The following is a 20,066-nucleotide window of genomic DNA, read 5'->3' on the forward strand; positions in this document are numbered from 1 at the left end:
ACTGCGACCCTTACAGAAACGAAATGGTACTATAAAAGTAGGTTAGGTTAGGTTTCCCTTACAGAAAAGAAATGCTACTGGAAAAGTGGGTTAGGTTAGGTTTGAACTGCGACCCATACAGAAACCAAATGCTACTAGAAAAATGGGTTAGGCTAGGTTAGAACCGCGACTGTTACAGAAATAAAACGCTACTAGAAAAAGGTGACGAAGTGGATTAATTAATTTTATAGTATTATTTAGTAGTATAGTTTTTGCACATTTTTAATTAAAATGTGGTCACAATTTTGGTGGTCATTTACTATTTTTGGGTTTACAATGATTATTTTGGAGTAATTTGCTTTAATAGGATAGCAAGATTTAAAAATTTGGTTATAATTGGTAATCATTTCACATTAAAATGGTGTTATAATTTTGGTGATCATTCATTATTTTACGGTGGTAAAATATATTTTTTTGGTATTAAATTTTATTAAATCTGGTGATCAGTTAAATAGCAGCCTTTTTAAAATTGTCTCGATGAGCATTAGTTGCCTGTGGAAATAAAAATACAGTCAGCGATAAAAGCTTGTACCACAAATGAGATTTTTGCCATAACTTATTTCAAGTATGGATCGATTTTATGAAGGTAATGTATCCTTATGACGTCACAATATTTGTCAATCATTGCCGGCCGCAGCTAGCGAAGTGACGCGATGAGTGCCTCCGGACAGGGTGCACCGATCGTGAACGAGCTCCTCGCCTTTCTGCAACAGAAGCTGCTGCTGGAAGGAGTGATGGACACGGTGTCTGCTGTCCAGATCTGTTCGTCGAGTTTTTCCGTCGAAGATATCTGTGCAGCAAAGAAGGTGCTGCACGAGTCCCTCGGGATCGCCGGCACGTATGTACCTCACCGGAGAGGAGATGAAACCGGGAAGAAGACCCTCGAGAACATCATTAACGTTCTAAGGGAGAATGAAGACCTGATTCCGGAGTTTGCGACGACGGGTGCTTCCAGCCTGCCGTCCTATATTCCGGATCATGTCGACGTTAGCTGCTTGTTGAAGGAAATCGTGGCCCTAAAAACAAGTCTAGCAGATGTCATTTCGAAGTTTGATGCGGCCCAGGTCACTATAACCGAGTTACGCAACGAAGTCATCAGTTTGCGAAACAGTGCCCTTACTCGGTCGGCGGCGTCGAATTTCAAGAGCGATGACCGGCAAGCCACGAGCGCCGAGTCGGTCAGTTTGCATGTTGCTGACACTGTAAAATGTGTCGCATCAGCTGTGTTGCCGCCCGCGAGCCTCCCGCGCGCGCGCCCTCCCCCCGCCTCCTCCAAATCACGTCATCGTGTTTACGCGGATGTCGTCGCCGGTCCGAAAGTCGCATCGAACCGGGTTAGTGTACCTGTAAAGGGTACTGAAGATCGAGCGGCTCCCAAGGAGAAGCTCCCTGTTGCCAGTGTGGATGAGGAGGATTTCACACTGGTATCGAGAAAGAAGAAGGCGCGCACGGCGCCTCGTAAGACTCAGTGTGGTACCGCCGAACCGGCTAATTCTGGCTTGCGGATTGCTACACCGAGTAAGGCGCTGTACGTATCGCGCCTGCATTATACCGCCACGGCTGCTGAAGTGGTGGAATATGTACACCAGAAGACCGGCTACACGCTGAGGGTGTTCCAGCTTCGATCGCGCCACTACGTGCACTTCAACTCTTTTGTGGTGCGCGTGCCGCGACCGCTGCAGGAGACCATCGAGTGCGCCGAATTCTGGCCGAAAGGTGTCGTGTTTCGGAGGTTCCGGGGCAAACTGCCGAATCCGACACAAGAGCAGCCGATGCAACGGAGCCACGCCGTTTTATCGTCTAAATAGTGTTTAGTTTTAAGTTTATAAAATACATATGTATGTTAGTCTGTAAGGTATTTGTAATATGGGCCTTGTTGCCTGAATTAAATTTCTAAAAAAAAAAAAAAAAAATTGCTTTACCTTTACCTTACCCCTTTGCCGAAATCTTTCACAATTGTGCAAACTTTTGTATGGACTGACAAATAGCCTTTATTTGTACGTTGCGTACAAATCATGTAGAAACAGCAATCCATTTGACGTCCCCTCCCCCGCAAATATCAGCAGACTGTTTCGTAAAGAAAATGACAGCGATGACATCTCTGTTACTAAATGCTCTAAGATTCTATAGTTTCAAGGACTAGGAGCACATGATTTAAAAAGTTGCATATTTATAATTTTTTTGCTGACTCTACAATGCATGGAACACATGCTTGATAGCGACGCTCGAATACACGTGTTTCTCACATGGGTAATGCATTATTTAGCTATCCCTCATCCCTCTCACTCACTCACTTTTAACAACAAAGATAACGCTCATGGTATGATAATATACTGCGCCTGGTACTCTCTTCCCGTCTTTTCTAGTTCACCTGACTGACACAAACCTACGTCATCATGCGACAGCGCTATATGATAATATGCAATAGCGCTATATATGTGAGGGGGCAGGTAGAGGAGCCTCACAGGGATGATGGGAATGAAAAGGCAGGATCCAGAGCGATGAGGGGTATTTATTATTTAAATAAAAAGGCACCTGTAACAATACAGGTTACGTGTTAACAGATAGGTATGTATAAAAATACTTTCGTAATTCAGAAGGTTAGAAATCAAATAACTTACAATATGTGCCTTGGTGATGATGTAGATATATATCTGGAAGGTGTGCAGGGCCACAAAACGAGCACTATACTGAACTGCACGCACTTATGAATTATTACGTTTACTAATAAAAATCACACTTAAACGGTCGTGTTTAGAAACTTGGGAAGTACAGTCCGTTAGATAAAATGATGTTTATCGATCAAAGTATGTGATCGAACTGAAAATAAAAATCATTGAATGGAATTTGGAATAGGATTTGAATTTCAAAAAGGAATTTAGAATTTGTATGGTGCCAGAAATAGTATGAAGGTCGATAGTGTAACGCTTCGTTACACGCACCGTTACACTACCGGGGTCGCCCTGGAAGGGAAAATCCTGGGGCTTATGGCCAAAGGATTTTTCCGTAATGTAAATATAATGTAATGAATATGGGTATGAGTGATAAATTTAGAAGGTGGGGATGTTATATACAATGTTTATCATACAAGAGAGGCGATTTAAACATGCATACCAAAGGTCATTCATACATCATCTTATAAAATTTTGGTTAATTGTTTAACCAAAATAAGTTTCAATAGAGTACTCCTTTAAGTAGAGGACGTACTCATTAAATCGCTCTCCATTAGTATTAAGGCTTATTAATCAGTAACCACCCGCTGAATATTAATGAATCTAAATATAATATCTACAATAATGTGTACCTACAAAGAGTACGATTGTTGAAATTTATTCAACAAAATAATGCCGTATGGAATGTAGGATTACTACAAAATATCATAAGATAATTCCTTAATGGAATTAATAAATGTACTGTACGGTACGTATGTACCTAAGTACGTAAATATGAACGTTATGTCAAGGGAAGAAATATATAAATAAGTATTGTTCTAACTCTGGTAGAGTTAGCTTTGAATAACGTTATATGAACGTAATATAACGTTATATAAATTAAATAGTATAAATGAACGTATAAATTCGTACTAAGTAGGTATGTACGAAATGTAATGAGTCCGAAATGTATAATGGGGATGAGATATAATTATAAATGTATAACATTATATACAATATTTTACAAGTTAGGAGCTTAGGAGAAAAGTAGCTAAGTTTGAGCCAAATAAGAATCTAATTAAGGAAAAACAGTATATTATTTATTTTAGAATTTTGGGGAGGGGTTTAAGGTCTCTAATATGCCATCGTCCGAGCATTTTGCCGGACATGTCTTGTAGGACATATACTAAGGGTGATATTTTTTTTAGGATAGAACATTTAATAAACTTGGGTGCAAGTTTAGCAGAATAGTGTTTAGGAGAATTACTAATTGCGTAATTTCGTTTCCAGACGATGTCATTTTCGTTGAATTCGAAATGTTGGTGATGTTTATTATACGATGAAGAATTGGTTTGGTGCGCTCTCCAAAGACGGGCTTGTACTTCGGAGAAGACAGGCTGGAGAAGACCAAGATTATCAGCGTATTCGTCTCTGGGCGCGAATATAATATCATCTGTGAGATCAGATTTATCGTATGCTGATCCACATGTGACTAATTCGCGACCAAATACAAGGAAAGAAGGAGTATAATTTGTTGTTTCATTTACGGAAGTATTAATAGCAAATTGTATCTTATGTAGGTTGATATCCCAATTCCTGTGGTCATCCTGTATGAATGAGGATATTGCTGTGGTAACAACTTTATTATATCTCTCCACGGGATTTGGTTGGGCGCATTTAATTGCGCAATAGTGTATTTTTGGGATCTGATAGGAGTGGAATAAATCCGTTGTCTCTTGACTAACGAATTGAGGACCATGGTCAAGAATTATGGTCTGTGGGATTCCGTACACTAGGAAAACTAGGTTTTCTAGAATATGAACGATTACTGATGACGTAGCACGTTTAATCGCAAAGAGGAGGCAGTATTTTGAAAAACAGCAAGTAACGACAAAGATGAATCTGTTGTGTTTTAGTGTAGTAGGCAAGGGGCCGATCAAATCTATTGAAATGCATTGAAAGGGTCGAGAGCATTGCTTAGGTTTACCCATTAGGCCAAGTTTTAGTTGGGTTTGGTGTTTGCAAGCTAAGCAAGTCTCGCATTTGGCAATAAAATTTGAAATATCTTTGTACATTCCTGGCCAAAAATATTTCAATTTAACTTTATTGTATGTTTTAAATGTTCCGAAATGAGCGCAAGTTGGGGTGGAATGATTTTCTGTGATAATGGGTATTCTGTACTCTAGTGGGATAACTTCTTTCCAATTATACTCAGATTGGAGTAACGAAGGGGTTTTTGAGTATCGGTATAATTTATTATTATGTATTATGTAATCTGGAGTGGTGTTGGGGTTAGAACTGCATTTAGCGTAGATATTATTATACCAGTCGTCATTGGTATTAGAACTATTGTAGTTAATAACGTCTACTGAAGGTAAGCGTGATAAAGCGTCAGGGATTAGATGATCTTTACCACGTTTATGTTTAATTTCGAAGTTAAATGTAGATAGACGAATACTCCAGCGGGCTAGACGTCCGGTTGGATTATCTAGATGGAGAAACCATTGTAATGCGGAATGGTCTGTGTAGATTGTGAACTTTAAGCCGTTGTCAAGATAGCAACGCCAATGTTCTAGGGCTAGTAAGACACTTAAGAGTTCTCTTTCTGTAATTGAGTAATTTCTTTGGGGACCAGTTAGGGATTTGCTCATATAAGCAATGGGTTTCTCAACGCCATCAAATTCTTGGGTCAGCATGGCACCGATGCCGAAGCTGGATGCATCACAGTGGACTGCGAAGGGTTTTGAGAAGTCTGGGCAAGCAAGAACAGGGGTAGAGACTAGAGCTTCTTTAATGGATTTAAAGGCATTGTCTTCTAGTGATGTCCATTTAAATGGTGGTGCTTTTTTGGAAGTGGAGGTAAGTTTAGTTAGTGGTGCAACCTTTGTGCTGAAATCGGGGATAAAGCGTCTATACCAACTTGCTGTACCTAGGAACTTTTTAACTTCTCGAGGAGTTGTGGGAGGTGGGATGTTAAGTATTGCCTTAACCTTGTCAGGATCTGTTTGAAAGCCGTGTTCATTAACTATGTAACCAAGATATTTAAGTTCTTTTTTGAAAAATGAACACTTGGGGAAGTTTATAGTAATGTTGGCTTGTACTAGCCTTTGGTAAACTTTATTAAGTAAAGTGATGTGTTCATCGAAAGTATTACTTATGATGATAATATCATCTAAGTAGGTAAATACTGAGTTATCAAGGTTTTCAGAAGGGAATAACGCATCCATAAAGCGTTGTTGGGTAGCAGGGGCATTAGTCAATCCAAAAGGCATTACGCGAAACATGTACATGCCTTTTGAGGGTACATGGAAACTAGTTTTAGGTCTATCAGAAGGGCGTAGGGGTATTTCCCAAAATGCTTTTGCTATGTCTATCGATGATAGATATTTAGCATTTTTTAGATTATCTAGAATGTCAGAAATGAGTGGGAGTTTGTAGGCATCTTTGCGCGTAATCGAATTTAGTTTACGGCTGTCGATGCAAAAACGCCACGTTCCATCTTTTTTAGGAGTTATTATGACAGGGTTTAGCCATGGGCTTTCACAGGGTTCGATAACATTAAGCTTTAGCATTTCATCAACTTCTTTGCATAAAGCTTTTTGTTTCTCTGGAGAAAGCCTATAGCATCGCTGTTTGATTGGTGGATGGTCACCGGTATCTATGTGATGTTCAATGAGGTGGGTTCGTCCTAAGGGTTTGGTTTCTGTTGAAATATTTTTAAATTTTTCAATAATAGTATCTGAAATTAACTGTTGAGTTTCAGAAAGGTTGTCATAATTAGTGATGTGTTGGTCGCAGGTGGAAATAACTAGGGTATCTATATGTTTATCAGAATATGACGTTATGTCAGGTAATATGTGGGGAGCTATATTGAATTTTCTCCAAAAATTTGTGCCTAGAATCAAGGGTTGCTTTACAGTAGGGATAACATGAGCGGTAATAATAGCCACAATATTTTTGTACGAAATTGGTAGTTGAATTGTACCAATAGAGTATATAGGGTAGCCGTCGGCTACAGAGCCTACGACTTTATGGTCGTAATTTATGGTAAAATTGTGGGATAAGAGAATTTTATGGGAATTATTTCCGAAAATAGTTAAAGCACTGCCACTGTCTAAGAGGCCACATAAAGTTAAATTATTTGTCTGGATGTTGACATAAGGTCGTTCATCGTATGGATCTTGAGTGAAAAGTGCTGATGTAGTATTGTATGATGACATAAATAATTTAATGGTATCTAACCATTGGTTCCATTCTGTAGCAGTAGTTTTATTTAAGTTACTTTTCTCCTTTATGCGTTTTTTGGAAATTTATGGCAAACTGTACATTTTGCAAAAGTGACATTTTGTTTGCCACAGCGGAAGCATACTATATTTTTACTTGTACAAATATCTAAAGAATGATCGTTTGTTCTGCAACGCGGACAGGAGTAACGTAACGTAGAAGGTGGTGCTGTTACAGTATGGACCGGTTTATTAAATGGGAATGGTGGTATGTACGGTTGGGAAGGGGGGGTATGGTTAGAATCTTGTTGAATGTTGGTATAGTTGCTAGAGCTATAAGTAGAGGTAGTATTACAGCTTTCGTACCATTTGCACGATTGGAATAATGTGTCTATAGACGTAACATCTGTAGGAACTAATCTGGAACTGTAATAAGGGCTCATGTTTCTACGGAGGATATCTATTTTTTGTTTTTCAGAAAGGGGTTCATGTAATTTGGAAAAGAGGGCTTCCATGGCTGAAAAATACATTATTATTCGTTCATGTTGTTTTTGTTTACGGGAATGTATATTTTGTAGTAAGTTGTGGTCATGGTCATGCAATTCGAAATCTTTTAAGAAGTGGGTTTTAAATGATTTCCAATCTGTAAGGGTTGTTTTCTTTGACCTATACCAATCTAAAGGAGTGCCTGATAAAAAATCGTATATATATTTGTGTAAGCGTTTGTCGTCAATGTTACGCGCAATTGCAAACTCTTCGATGTTTCGAATAAAATCATAAGGGCAACTATCACCTTTATAGTTGAATTTTTAAAATCGCTTGGTTTTGCTTCAGAGAGGTTGGTTAATTTTCGAGCAAGTAGGTCTAAATTTGTGGAATCATCTATCAAAGAGGTTGCTGACGCGTAAGTTGACGTTGTTGTTGACGGTTGTGACATGTTAAATTTTGTTTGACATTTTGACAAAAATTCGCATATTTTCGAATAGTTGTCAATAATTTCTGGAGATAATTCAGTGGTAATATGGAGACGTTCTATTCTGTTATATAAATGAAATAAGAAAACCGCTATTCTATCGTGCTTCGCTTGGTTGGTGGTCGCAAGCTGTAGCTGAGAAGAAACTATTGTGAGGCATCTGCTAATTTCGGTGATATCCTGTTCAAGATCATATGGGCTGGAGAGATTCGAACACGGGTCCGCGAATAAATTTGGAGTGAGGAGCTGTCTTAAATCATCAGCCTGCGCGGTGGCTGGGAACTGAATGTTCCTGAGTTTGAGCTCATAGATGAGTTCAGGTTTATTTAATAGTGCTGGATTCATTGTTTATTAAAGTGGATACCTATTACGAAGAGAATAATTGATGTTATCAATATAAATAAAATATGTAGTTATTAAATTTTATTTTTTATTGAATCGAAAGGAGAAGTTTATTGTGATATTAGGCTTAGTTGTGTATATTTATTTAATCGGGTGAAGGATAAGCTATCGGATTATCTCCAACAGTACTGCCGTAAGTCAGGATTGGCTCGCACTTCAGTGACTCCAAGGAGTTTTAAAAACACTTAGGATTGAAACCAATTTGTGAGATTTCAGTGGAAATCTTGGATTGTGTAATTGTATGTGATAGATGTTTTGTGTAATCACTATGTTAAGAGTTTTGTTACGTGGCGCGACAAAAAGCGTAGGACGTTGGCATAATAGGGATTAGAAAATAGATATAGATAAATTGGTATAAGATGATGAATGATGATAGATGTATATGTAATTGGTTATTTAAGGGGGGAATTTTGGTTAAACGGTTGAGGATTAGATAAAAGGTTGGTTGTAAAATAGAAAATTAAATAAAATGATGTTAGGCCGAGAGATATTGCGAAAATTTGAGTTGGGTCGACTATAACCTTTTAGAATTTTGAAAAGATCTTAAAGCTAGCAATTACAAACAATATAAAAAAAAATTGGTAGAATAAGGAAAAATGTAGAACTGGAACAGCTGGTTGCGGTTGTTGGGTAGGAGCAGGTGCTGGCACGGAGGAACTGGAACGGGCTGCTCAGCGTCGTAGGGCGGGTGGGTGTCTTGTCAGGTCCGGGTTTGAGCACGTTGATGGCGCCAGTGTGAGGGGGCAGGTAGAGGAGCCTCACAGGGATGATGGGAATGAAAAGGCAGGATCCAGAGCGATGAGGGGTATTTATTATTTAAATAAAAAGGCACCTGTAACAATACAGGTTACGTGTTAACAGATAGGTATGTATAAAAATACTTTCGTAATTCAGAAGGTTAGAAATCAAATAACTTACAATATGTGCCTTGGTGATGATGTAGATATATATCTGGAAGGTGTGCAGGGCCACAAAACGAGCACTATACTGAACTGCACGCACTTATGAATTATTACGTTTACTAATAAAAATCACACTTAAACGGTCGTGTTTAGAAACTTGGGAAGTACAGTCCGTTAGATAAAATGATGTTTATCGATCAAAGTATGTGATCGAACTGAAAATAAAAATCATTGAATGGAATTTGGAATAGGATTTGAATTTCAAAAAGGAATTTAGAATTTGTATGGTGCCAGAAATAGTATGAAGGTCGATAGTGTAACGCTTCGTTACACGCACCGTTACAATATATAGCGACCATGTTATTGTGACGTGGGCTTGTGTCACTCTGGGAACAGAAGACCATGTTTTATTAGACTATGATAATACTAGTGGCTCTGTGAGCTGCAGACCTCGCGAGCATATATTATTGGGCACGACGACAGCGCCACACAGAGGTTGCAACTACATAGGCCCGTATTTTGTCATAACTATTAAGCGATAAGTGAGTAAATTGTAATAATTTCATTTTACACTGAAATCAAAACTGAACGGTTTATTAGTGCGATTTTTATAAAAAAAAAGTGATTTTTGAGAAAGGTTACGAAATATGCTGGCTAAGAGCTTTAATCGATAACCTTGCCCAATCAATTTGAGATAAAAAAAAAATGAAAAAAAATATATTCACCAAAAAGTAATTACAAAGTTGATAAACATTGGTCCGCACTAGGCACGCCTGTATCGCGGTGACCAATAACATATTAAATATGTTATAACTAAAGTATGTTTCAGTCGGTTGACAGATTTAATCAGTTGGTTTTGTCTACAACTAAGTATGTACTTATACATTTAAACATTAAAACTAAACTATTAATAATAATACAAATTACTTAGTTAATTTTGCATATGAAAAATTTCAACTATTTCGAATTTGGACAATTTTTTCTGTCTCGTCGTTATTTAAGTTGGCTAGCCACTTCCTTATAAGTTGTTTGGTTTAAATACTGGTTTTTCTTTAATATTTACATTTCTAGTGACAATCTATAAGTACATATTATATTACTAGCTGTGCCCGCGGCTCCGCCCGCGTGGAATTCGGTTTGTGTCTTTATCTTATTGTTTCGGGGCCCTTGCGGATACACTTCGACCCATAGGGATCTTTTGTGCAGTTACCCCCTAGAGAAGATAAAAGGTTTGTAAACCTTATATCTTGATTTTTTTGGTTGGTAAGCTGCTATAAATATATAAAAATAGTAAATTATATTACGCTGTATTTTTTTATTAAAAAATTATAACATTTATAATTTCCTGCATGATCATTTCTGATAAGAATTCTATTTTAATGTTTCATACTTTTTAGAGCGCGATTTGTAGTAGTCCGACTACGCCCGACTCTTTTAGTATGAGAAAGTCGAAGTCGCCTAGCTTTGGATCAAGTGCAGTGCGCCACAGACGTCGGGCAACGTCTGACTCTTTTAGTATGAGGGCGCTGAAGGCGCCGGGCTTTGGAACGCGTACAGCGCGCCACGTACGTCGGCTTACACCCGACAATTTTAGTATGAGGGCGCCGAAGGCGCCCGGCTTTGGAATGCGTACAGCGCGCCACGTACGTGGGGCTACTCCCGACGCTTTGAGTATGAGGGCGCCGAAGGCGCCCGGCTTTGGCAAGCGTACAGCGTGTCACGTACGTCGGTCTACGCCTGACTCTTGTAGTATGAGGGCGCCGAAGACGCCCAGCTTTAGAACGCGTACAGCGCGCCACGTACGTCGGGTTACGCCCGACGCTTTGAGGATGAGGGCGCCGGAGGCGCCCAGCTTTGGAACGCGTACAGCGTGTCACGTACGTCTGTCTACGCCTGACTATTAGTATGAGGGCATCGAAGGCGCTTAGCTTTGGAACGCGTACAGCGTGTCACGTACGTTGGTCTACGCCTGTCTCTTGTAGTATGAGGGCGCCGAAGACGCCCAGCATTAGAACGCGTACAGCGAACCACGTACGTCGGTTTACGCCCGACGCTTTGAGGATGAGGGCGCCGGAGGCGCCCGGCTTTGGAACGCGTACAGCGTGTCACATATGTCGGTATACGCCTGACTCATGTAGTATGAGGGCGCAGAAGAAGCCCAGCTGTAGAACGCGTACAGCGCGCCACGTACGTCGGGTTACGCCCGACATTTTGAGGATGAGGGCGCCGGAGGCGCCCGTCTTTGGAACGCTTACAGCGTGTCACGTACGTCGGTCTACGCCTGACTATTAGTATGAGGGCGTCGAAGGCGCCCAGCTTTGGAACGCGTACAGCGTGCCACGTACGTTGGTCTACGCCCGACACTTTTAGTATGAGGGCGTCGAAGGTGCCCAGCTTTGGAACGCGTACAGCGTGTCACGTACGTTGGTCTACGCCCGACACTTTTAGTATGAGGGCGTCGAAGGTGCCCAGCTTTGGAACGCGTACAGCGTGTCACGTAAGTCGGGTTACGCCCGACACATTTAGTATGAGGGCGCCGAAGGCGCCCGGCTTTGGAATGCGTTCAGCGTGCCACGTACGTCGGGCTACTCCCGACGCTTTGAGTATGAGGGCGTCGAAGGTGCCCAGCTTTGGAACGCGTACAGCGTGTCACGTACGTAGGTCTACGCCCGACACTTTTAGTATGAGGGCGTCGAAGGTGCCCAGGTTTGGACCGCGTACAGCGTGTCACGTAAGTCGGGTTACGCCCGACACATTTAGTACGTGGGCGTCGAAGGTGCCCAACTTTGGAAAGCGTACAGCGTGTCACGTATACGTTGGGCTACGCCCGACAATTTTAGTATGAGGGCGTCGAAGGTGCCCAGCTTTGGAACGCGTACAGAGTGTCACGTAAGTCGGGTTACGCCCGACGCTTTGAGTATGAGGGCGTCGAAGGTGCCCGGCTTTGGAACGCGTTCAGCGCGCCACGTAAGTCGGGCTACTCCCAACGCTTTGAGTATGAGGGCGCCGAAGGCGCCCGGCTTTGGAACGCGTACAGTGTGTCACTTACGTCGGGTTACGTCCGAAGGTTTGACTATGAGGGCGCCTTCGGCGCCCGGCTTTGGTAATCGTACAGCGTGTCACGTACTTCGTATGAGAAAGACAATTTTTGTATGCGAAAATCGAAGTCGCCTGGCTTTGGACCGCGTGCAGCGCGCCATGTACGTCGGGCTACGCCAGACTCTTTTGTATGAAGGCGCCTAAGGCGCCCGGCTTCGGACCTGGTACAGCGCGCCACGTACGTCGGGTTACGCCCGACGCGTTGAGTATGAGGGCGCCGAAGGCGCCCGGATTTGGAACGCGTACAGCGCGCCACGTACGTCAGGCTACGCCTGACGCTTTGCGTATAAGGACGCCTGCGTGCACCGTGTCACGCACATCAGGCTACGCCCAACACTTTCAGTACCTATGAGAAAGTCGAATTCACCCGGCTTTGGAACGCGAACAGCGTGTCATGTACATCGGACTACGCCCGACACTTTAATATGAGAGAGTCGAGGGCACCTGGCTTTGAACCGCGTGCAGCGCGCCACGTACACCGGACCTTCTTTGTTTTTTTTGTTTAATTGAGAAATTTAATAAGTTCTTTGTAATTTAATAAGTATCCCATTCAATAATAATATTTGGTTTAATGAGATTAGCTTCTCTTAACATTTTTTGTCAATTCGTACTTTCTGAAACTCAAATTTAAACCTAGATGTTGGATATATATTATTTATCGGCTTTCACAACCCTTCATTTTGATACCCTACTCGATTGGTTTCCACGATATTTTTTCTAAAGGTTGCGTAATATGGCGTTTGAAGTCCGCAATATTGGTTTGATAATGACGTCACATAGCCTTTGTCACCCGGGATGACGTAAGAATTCTAATGATGTATCCTACGTATAAATCGGTTAAGGCATTCAGAAGTTAAGGTGGAATAAAGAAACTCACATAAATAAATACAGTGAAACCTGGTTAAGTGGGACCTGGATAAGTGAGAAACCTCTATAGCTGGGACTCATGATGCGGTCCCGACACTTTAGCACTGAATTACCTCTGTTACTGAGAAAAAACGAACCTCTATAACTGGGATTCGTTCTTGTGATTTTATAGTCACATTTACCTCTATAATTGAGACAGAGAGTGTATTTTACCTCTTTTACTGAGACTATATTTATAAAATTCTTTTTTTACTAATTGTTTTTTAGAATTTTATAGGGAATTGACTTCTGTATCTGAGATAACGTCAATCTATGACCTCCCTAACTTGGACTTCAATGAACATTTTCCGTATTCTTACTAACTCTTAGTCTATCCACAAATTCCGCATTTGCCTAATTGTTTCTAAACAACTTCAAGTTTGATTTAATTAATTTATGTAAGTAGTTAAAACTATCGAAACGAAAGCTGAAATTTTGTTAAGTAACATGAAAAAATAAATTTTCATTTATTTATTTATTTATTTATTTATTTAAACTTTATTGCACAAAACATAAAAATAATGTACAAATGGCGAACTTAATGCCTAATGGCATTCTCTACCAGTCAACCATCGGGCCAAACAGAGACATGTAAAAATGGTGCAAGGAGAACAGAGGCATTTATTAGAACATTGGAAAACAACTGAACAACGAACAACTAATAATTCTGATAAACTACATATAGAATACACAAATAAATATACTAGAATATATATAATTAATATACTACTACATATTTCATACATACTCATAATATATAATATATAATGATGGACACTACTCGAACTCTTGTTTCAGCAGATACTTATGTAGCAACCGCTTGAAAGCTAACTTGCTCGGGGCTTGTCTAATATTGAGAGGGAGTGAATTCCAGAGACGACTCGCCTGGACAGCAAAGGAGTTAGTCGTAAACCCAGTGCGGTGAGCAGGAATTGAGAGTTTGAGAACACGAGATGTACGCAGCTCACAGCCGGGACGAGGAGTATCAAACAGGAACTTATTCTTTAGGTATCCAGGAGCAGAAGGCTCAAACAAGATTGAAAATAGAGTACAAAGTATTCGAAGCGATCTACGGCGACGGATGGAGAGCCAATTGAGCTGGCGACGGTAATAGGAAACACGATCGTATTTACGCAGGCCAAAGATAAATCGTATGCCGTTGTTGAGGAGACATTCAAGTTTATTAAGGGACTCTTGAGTGGCATTCGTTGTACACACATCGCCATAATCAATAATTGGCAAAATTAACGCCTGCACCAACATCTTCTTTGTACTTACTGGGAGAAAATTCTTAAATTTATACAAAGTCCTTAGTGTGCCTGAGACCTTACGACTCACATCAGCTACCTGGCTGCTCCAGGAAAGGGTAGAATCAAGAATTAATCCTAAATTCTTAGTCTTAGTGCACACGGGAATGACAGACTCATCAAACAGGATTGGTGCGATAGCGACTGTACTAAGCTTTGAGATTTGGCGCTGGCTCCCCAGAATTACGGCTTGACACTTGGATGGATTAACACTAATACCAAAACTGCCAGACCATTCAGCGATGTGTTCTAGATCAGCGTTTAGCAAAGAAATGGCAGAATTGATATCATTCACATCAGCTTGAGCATACAGCTGTAGGTCGTCCGCATACAAATGGTAAGAGCTACGAATATTGGTGGTAATCAAATTAATAAATACGGAAAACAAAAAGGGCGAAAGAATACCACCTTGAGGAACACCGGTGTTCAGTGCACACCAATCAGATAGTGAGCGGCTAGCACGGACTGCCTGGACACGATCGGATAAATATGAGGAGAACCACTTTGTCGCCTCTACAGATACCCGCAAGTGAGTCAGAGTAGCGAGGAGTAGGTCATGGTCAACCACATTGAAGGCGTTCGAGAAGTCTATAAGCACCAGCACCGTGACCTTGGATGCTTCCATCCCAAGCCGAATGTCCTCGGTAACTTTAAGAAGAGCAGTGGTGGTGCTGTGACCGGATCGGAAACCAGACTGAAGTGGTGACAGAAGATTGTTCCGGTGTATGAATTGTGAAATTTGTTTATGGGCCGCAGCCTCGAGAATTTTGGATAGAAATGGAAGAATAGAGATCGGCCGAAAATGATTGAGAGAACTGGGGTTATTAACTTTAGGAAGAGGAATAACAAAGGCCTTACGCCAACAAGAAGGAAAAACCCCAGTACATAAGGATGTATTAATGATGTGCGAAAGTACCGGCAGTATTTCATCAAGAATGTGGATGACCATGACTCGACTCACATTGTCATGCCCTACAGCCTTAGATTTAATTGACAGAATAATTTTGCGGATCTCTTCAAGAGAGACAGGACTAAAGGTAAATGGGTCGATATCAGGAGAAGAGAGAGAGGCAATAAGGCATACAGTTTTAAATTTTACTAGTGAGGTAAGGGGAGTAGTTTTGGCAAAATGACAATTTAATTGATCTAGAGTGAAAGAGGTAGTGTCCACATCACCATTAGATTTACCTATACCGAGTGACCTTAGGAATTTCCATGTGTCAGCAAGAGAGGAAGATATAACATTTTCATGGATATAACGGCGCTTCGCAGCTCTTACCATTTGGTTGCATCGGTTTCTCGCAGCTTTGAACAAATCCCAGTTCGCATCACACCTATCCCGCTTGTAACAACGAAAAGCTTTATCACGCCTAGCCATTGCCGCTCGAACACCCTTCGTAATCCACGGGGCAGGTGGCCGCTTCAGCCTTACTCCACGAACCGGGGCATGAGTATCGAAAAGATTTAACAGAACGGAATTAAAGTTAGCTACTTTTTCGTCTACTGTCGATGCGTCATAGGTGGCAGCCCAGTTAGCCGAAGCAGCGTCTCGTTTAAGTGACTCAGGATCAAGACGGGCGAAGCTCCGCAAATTTAACACGATTGGAATTTGCTTGGGCGATTTAATCTTGTACGTCAGATAAATAAGGTCGTGATGCGAGAACCCAGGAGCACAAAATTGGCCTGATTTGACGACGTTATCCATAGAAGACGTCAGGATAACGTCCAGCCACGAGTCCGGCGAGTCAATGTTATGATGCGTCGCCTGCAAAGGCACTAAAGAAAAATCAGCAGCCTCGACAATTGATCTTAGTTGAAGTGATCTAGAGTTGTCCCTCAGTAAGTCCGTGTTAAAATCGCCCATAATTATATGATGTGTGCACTCGGAACCCACATCCGACAGAAGGTCATCAAAAACGGAGAAATAATCAACTGCTGGTGGACAGTAAATCACACCAAGAATAATGCAGGCGCCGAGTAACTTTACCTCTATAACTAAAAACTCCATAGAGCCAGAGTAAAGAGAGGGGGAACTTTTCACAATTTTGTATGGGATGTCAGAACGGAGATAAATTGCCACACCTCCACCTCGTTTGCCTGTGCGGTCATTACGCAACAAGATAAACCCGGGGAGACTGCAAGAAGTAGACGAGATTTCAGGCTTAAGCCAACTTTCACTAACAAGGATAGCATGAACATCGCATGAAGAAAACGTATCTAAAAAATCAGCAAAATGACTACAGATGCTTTGCGCATTGATATGGCAAATGTTGAAAAGGTTGCGTTGTCTCTGGAATTCACTTTTTACCAAAGAGCCGAGAGTATTCGACCCAATCGGCTCATCAGTTGAATGGAAAGAAGTAGATAAGTCACAAGCAGAATAAAAAGAGTCATTCGATCCATCAATAGACATAAATATAACTATATAAAAAAATATAAGACTAATAATGTATAAATATTATAAAGCTAACTAATTTGTAATACGGGCCTATTTAGCCCGCCGGTCGACCAAACGTAGTACACTCGATGATGAGTTGATTAAAAAATATACATGTCAGATCAACAGAAAAAGCAAGATATTATAACAACATTTAAAACAATAACTAACTAAAATGAAAACAGGAATTGCAAATGAATACTTAGTTAATAAAAACAGAAAACACAATTGCGAGTATTTATTAAATTTCTAATACGCAATGAAGTCCGTATCAAATTTAATTTAATTTTGAAATATCTATCCTTTGGAGAATCATTCAAAATAAATACAAATAAATATTTAAACAGACTTAAAAAATATTTAGGGACAAGGATTATTTTACATTATTTATTTTTAAAGATAATTACTAAATACCTTATTAACCACCTCTATAACTGAAATATACTCTATTCTCACCTCTATTAATGGAACTCTCTGTAAATGAGACAGAAATTTATTTGTACCTGGCTAACTGGGAGCCTGGGTAAGTGAAAAACCTCTTTAAGTGAGACAAATTTGCTCGTCCCTTGAGATCCCACTTATCCAGGTTTCACTGTATATACCTGCATACAAACACGAACGTTGAAAACACAATACACTCTCTCTCTCTCTCTCTCTCTCTCTCTTTTTTGGGCAGTCGTGAAAAAGATGGCACTGTACAATGAGGGGCAATTAATTTACTGTCGTTAAATTTTGTTGTATTATTATGTAAGGAGTTAGTTCATAAGTAAGTAATAATGCAACCTTGCTGTTTTTGTAGCTATAAATTACGTGTTTATTGAATAAAACTTTAGTCTTTAATCAGCATCTACTTGTTTTAATTGCTCCTCCAACTTCCCGCACCACATGGCGACCCTGCCACGTGAGGTGTCGGGTTCGCGCGCCGCCGCGGTTGCGAAATTGCATTAATCGGACAATAGCCGACACACTCATACATCATTCGAGTTTTTTTTTAATAAAATCGAACAATGTGTAATTCAAGAGTCGAAAAAGAAGATATTTTCATCAACCAAAACGCTGCGGGGAAATCTGCCAACGACGCTCATCTGCACGAGATGAAAAATCATTTATCGTCGATCAGCATTGTTATGATAGTGATTTGTGCACTATTGGCCATCGGAGTACTCTACGCTTGCTATAAGATATACAAGAAGTGCCACGACAAATGGTCAAGAGATTTGATCGTGCAATACAACCTTCGCCGCTCTTTCAATCGAGATCTTCGCGAGACACACACTCACTGCCATCAATGTGGACCTGCTCGAAGTGTTTCTTATTCAGCAAACAAGATGAACGAGTGACCCAGTATCCAGCATCAGGACATTACGGCGATTCCAGAGTGAAAGTGAAGTGCGCGTATTCGGTAATGTGAAGTGAAATTAGTGTAAAAATCGGCATGAACGGTAATTAGAGCGTACCTACGCGTAAGTTTTCTTTATTTCTCAGCAAGGATTGTCTGCATACTTCATTTTCATGATCGTAAGATTTTTTTTTTATGTTAAGATAAATATGTTAATTTGATATGATAAGTAAATTGCAAGAGTTACTTGGTGATTTAAAAACCATTAAAGAATATTTAGTTAAGCTTAGTTATGATAGAAGGACGCCTGAAGTCCTTAATGCAAAGTTAGAAGAGGCATTTTTAATATATTCTAACTATCTAAAAATTTGTGAACAAGTCCAGGTAGATATCGATAAGAAAAAACTGACTGGTCAAAGCCTATAAAACACAAACCTATACAAGTTCAAATCCACCGTCTAAAAAAAATTTCAAAATGGGCGAGTTTAACTTGAAAATAGCGCTTTCATTAATACCGTCCATGACTGACGATGAAGTTGCAATTAATCAATTAATAGACTCTATAGAATACTACGACTCTACCTTAAAAAGTGACGCGAAACAACAGTTCATAAACTTTGTCTTGAAAAATAGACTTACACAAGTAGCTAAATTAAAGTTAAGTTCGTCATACACTTCTGTCCAAAATTTAGTGACAGATATGAAAAAACTATTGTTGCCTAAAAAATCAGCCACAGCTATTCAAAATAAATTGCAGACCTTGAGACAAGGAGAGTCTTCGATTGATGACTTTGGTCAAAAATTGTCGAAAATGTTTGTAGATCTCACGATCGCGCAATCAGACGGTGACTCAAATGCATTTGAAGTATTAAAAGGTCTTAATGAAAAACAAGCGATTAAAAGATTCGCGGACGGATTGCGCAATCGTAGAGTAAGTACAATTATTGCAGCTCGTGATTACGACTCTTTAAAAGACGCCATACAGGGTGCCAAGGACGAAGAGACGACTTCAAGCAATACGTCAAGTGATGTATTTTCTTTTAACCATCGTAAAACAACTTATTTCAGTAGAGGGTACGTTCGAGGGCGTGGCTCTTATAGGGGGCAACCACACTACTCTTCAGGCGCAAGGACGCTACACAACCCAGGACATTCGGCAACAGGAGCATCATACAACTACAGGAGCCGAGGAGCTGGCAGAGGAGGCTACCAGTTCCAGAGCAATCACCGCACATAGGTTGGAAATCACGATTTAGGCCGCCAAAAGTCAACTTTCTAAAAGTCGGCTTATCGCAAAACTAATTACTTTTCGAAATACACCACACTATCACGGAATTAATCCCACCCCACCACCACCCTTATCAGTTACGTAGGTTATCTACCAGGTTCTCAAAACTCAGTCATCACATACGTTGCGCACGCGGTTCTTAGCACTCTTATCCGAAGCAAACATTTCTAAGCCAAGATTTATTTTTGTGGAGTTTATTAGTCAGTGAAAGTGATGGATATCGAAAATTCAGATAAGTTTCTATTATTTTCAATTATTTCAAATTAGAAATATTGATTTTATGATATATAAATAACCCACCAAACATGACCCTCCTCTTGATGAAAATTTTATTATTTTTTCATATTCAATTGTGAAAATAGTATACTTCCGGGCCCGTCCCAGTGATATTTTTTATGTCATTCTATAAATCAACTATATATTTACATTTTATGAAAAAATTGGAGGGCACTTTTGGGCACTTTGTAAAATATCGAATTTCAAAAATTTTCTTCGGAAAT

General features: G+C 40.3%; 1 protein-coding gene across 1 annotated transcript; it reads left to right on the top strand.

Moving 5' to 3' along the window:
• Positions 1-692: 692 nt before the first annotated feature.
• On the top strand, positions 693-19,534 carry LOC134669390 (uncharacterized). Its single transcript, XM_063526910.1, has 3 exons — positions 693-1,649; positions 19,036-19,123; positions 19,347-19,534. Exons 1-3 carry the CDS (start codon positions 693-695, stop codon positions 19,532-19,534), a joined length of 1,233 nt encoding a protein of 410 aa, XP_063382980.1.
• Positions 19,535-20,066: the final 532 nt, after the last annotated feature.

Source organism: Cydia fagiglandana, chromosome 12 (assembly GCF_963556715.1).
Source record: "Cydia fagiglandana chromosome 12, ilCydFagi1.1, whole genome shotgun sequence".
In the NCBI taxonomy this organism is placed as follows: Eukaryota; Metazoa; Arthropoda; class Insecta; order Lepidoptera; family Tortricidae; genus Cydia; species Cydia fagiglandana.

Excerpts from the sequence above, each read along its gene's own strand:
- LOC134669390 (XM_063526910.1), top strand. The coding sequence starts at position 693 with ATGAGTGCCTCCGGACAGGGTGCACCGATCGTGAACGAGCTCCTCGCC. Across the intron at positions 1,650-19,035 it reads AGACCGGCTACACGCTGAGG|ACCTTGAGACAAGGAGAGTC; the intron begins GTGTTCCAGCTT and ends AATAAATTGCAG. Across the intron at positions 19,124-19,346 it reads CACGATCGCGCAATCAGACG|TAGAGGGTACGTTCGAGGGC; the intron begins GTGACTCAAATG and ends AACTTATTTCAG.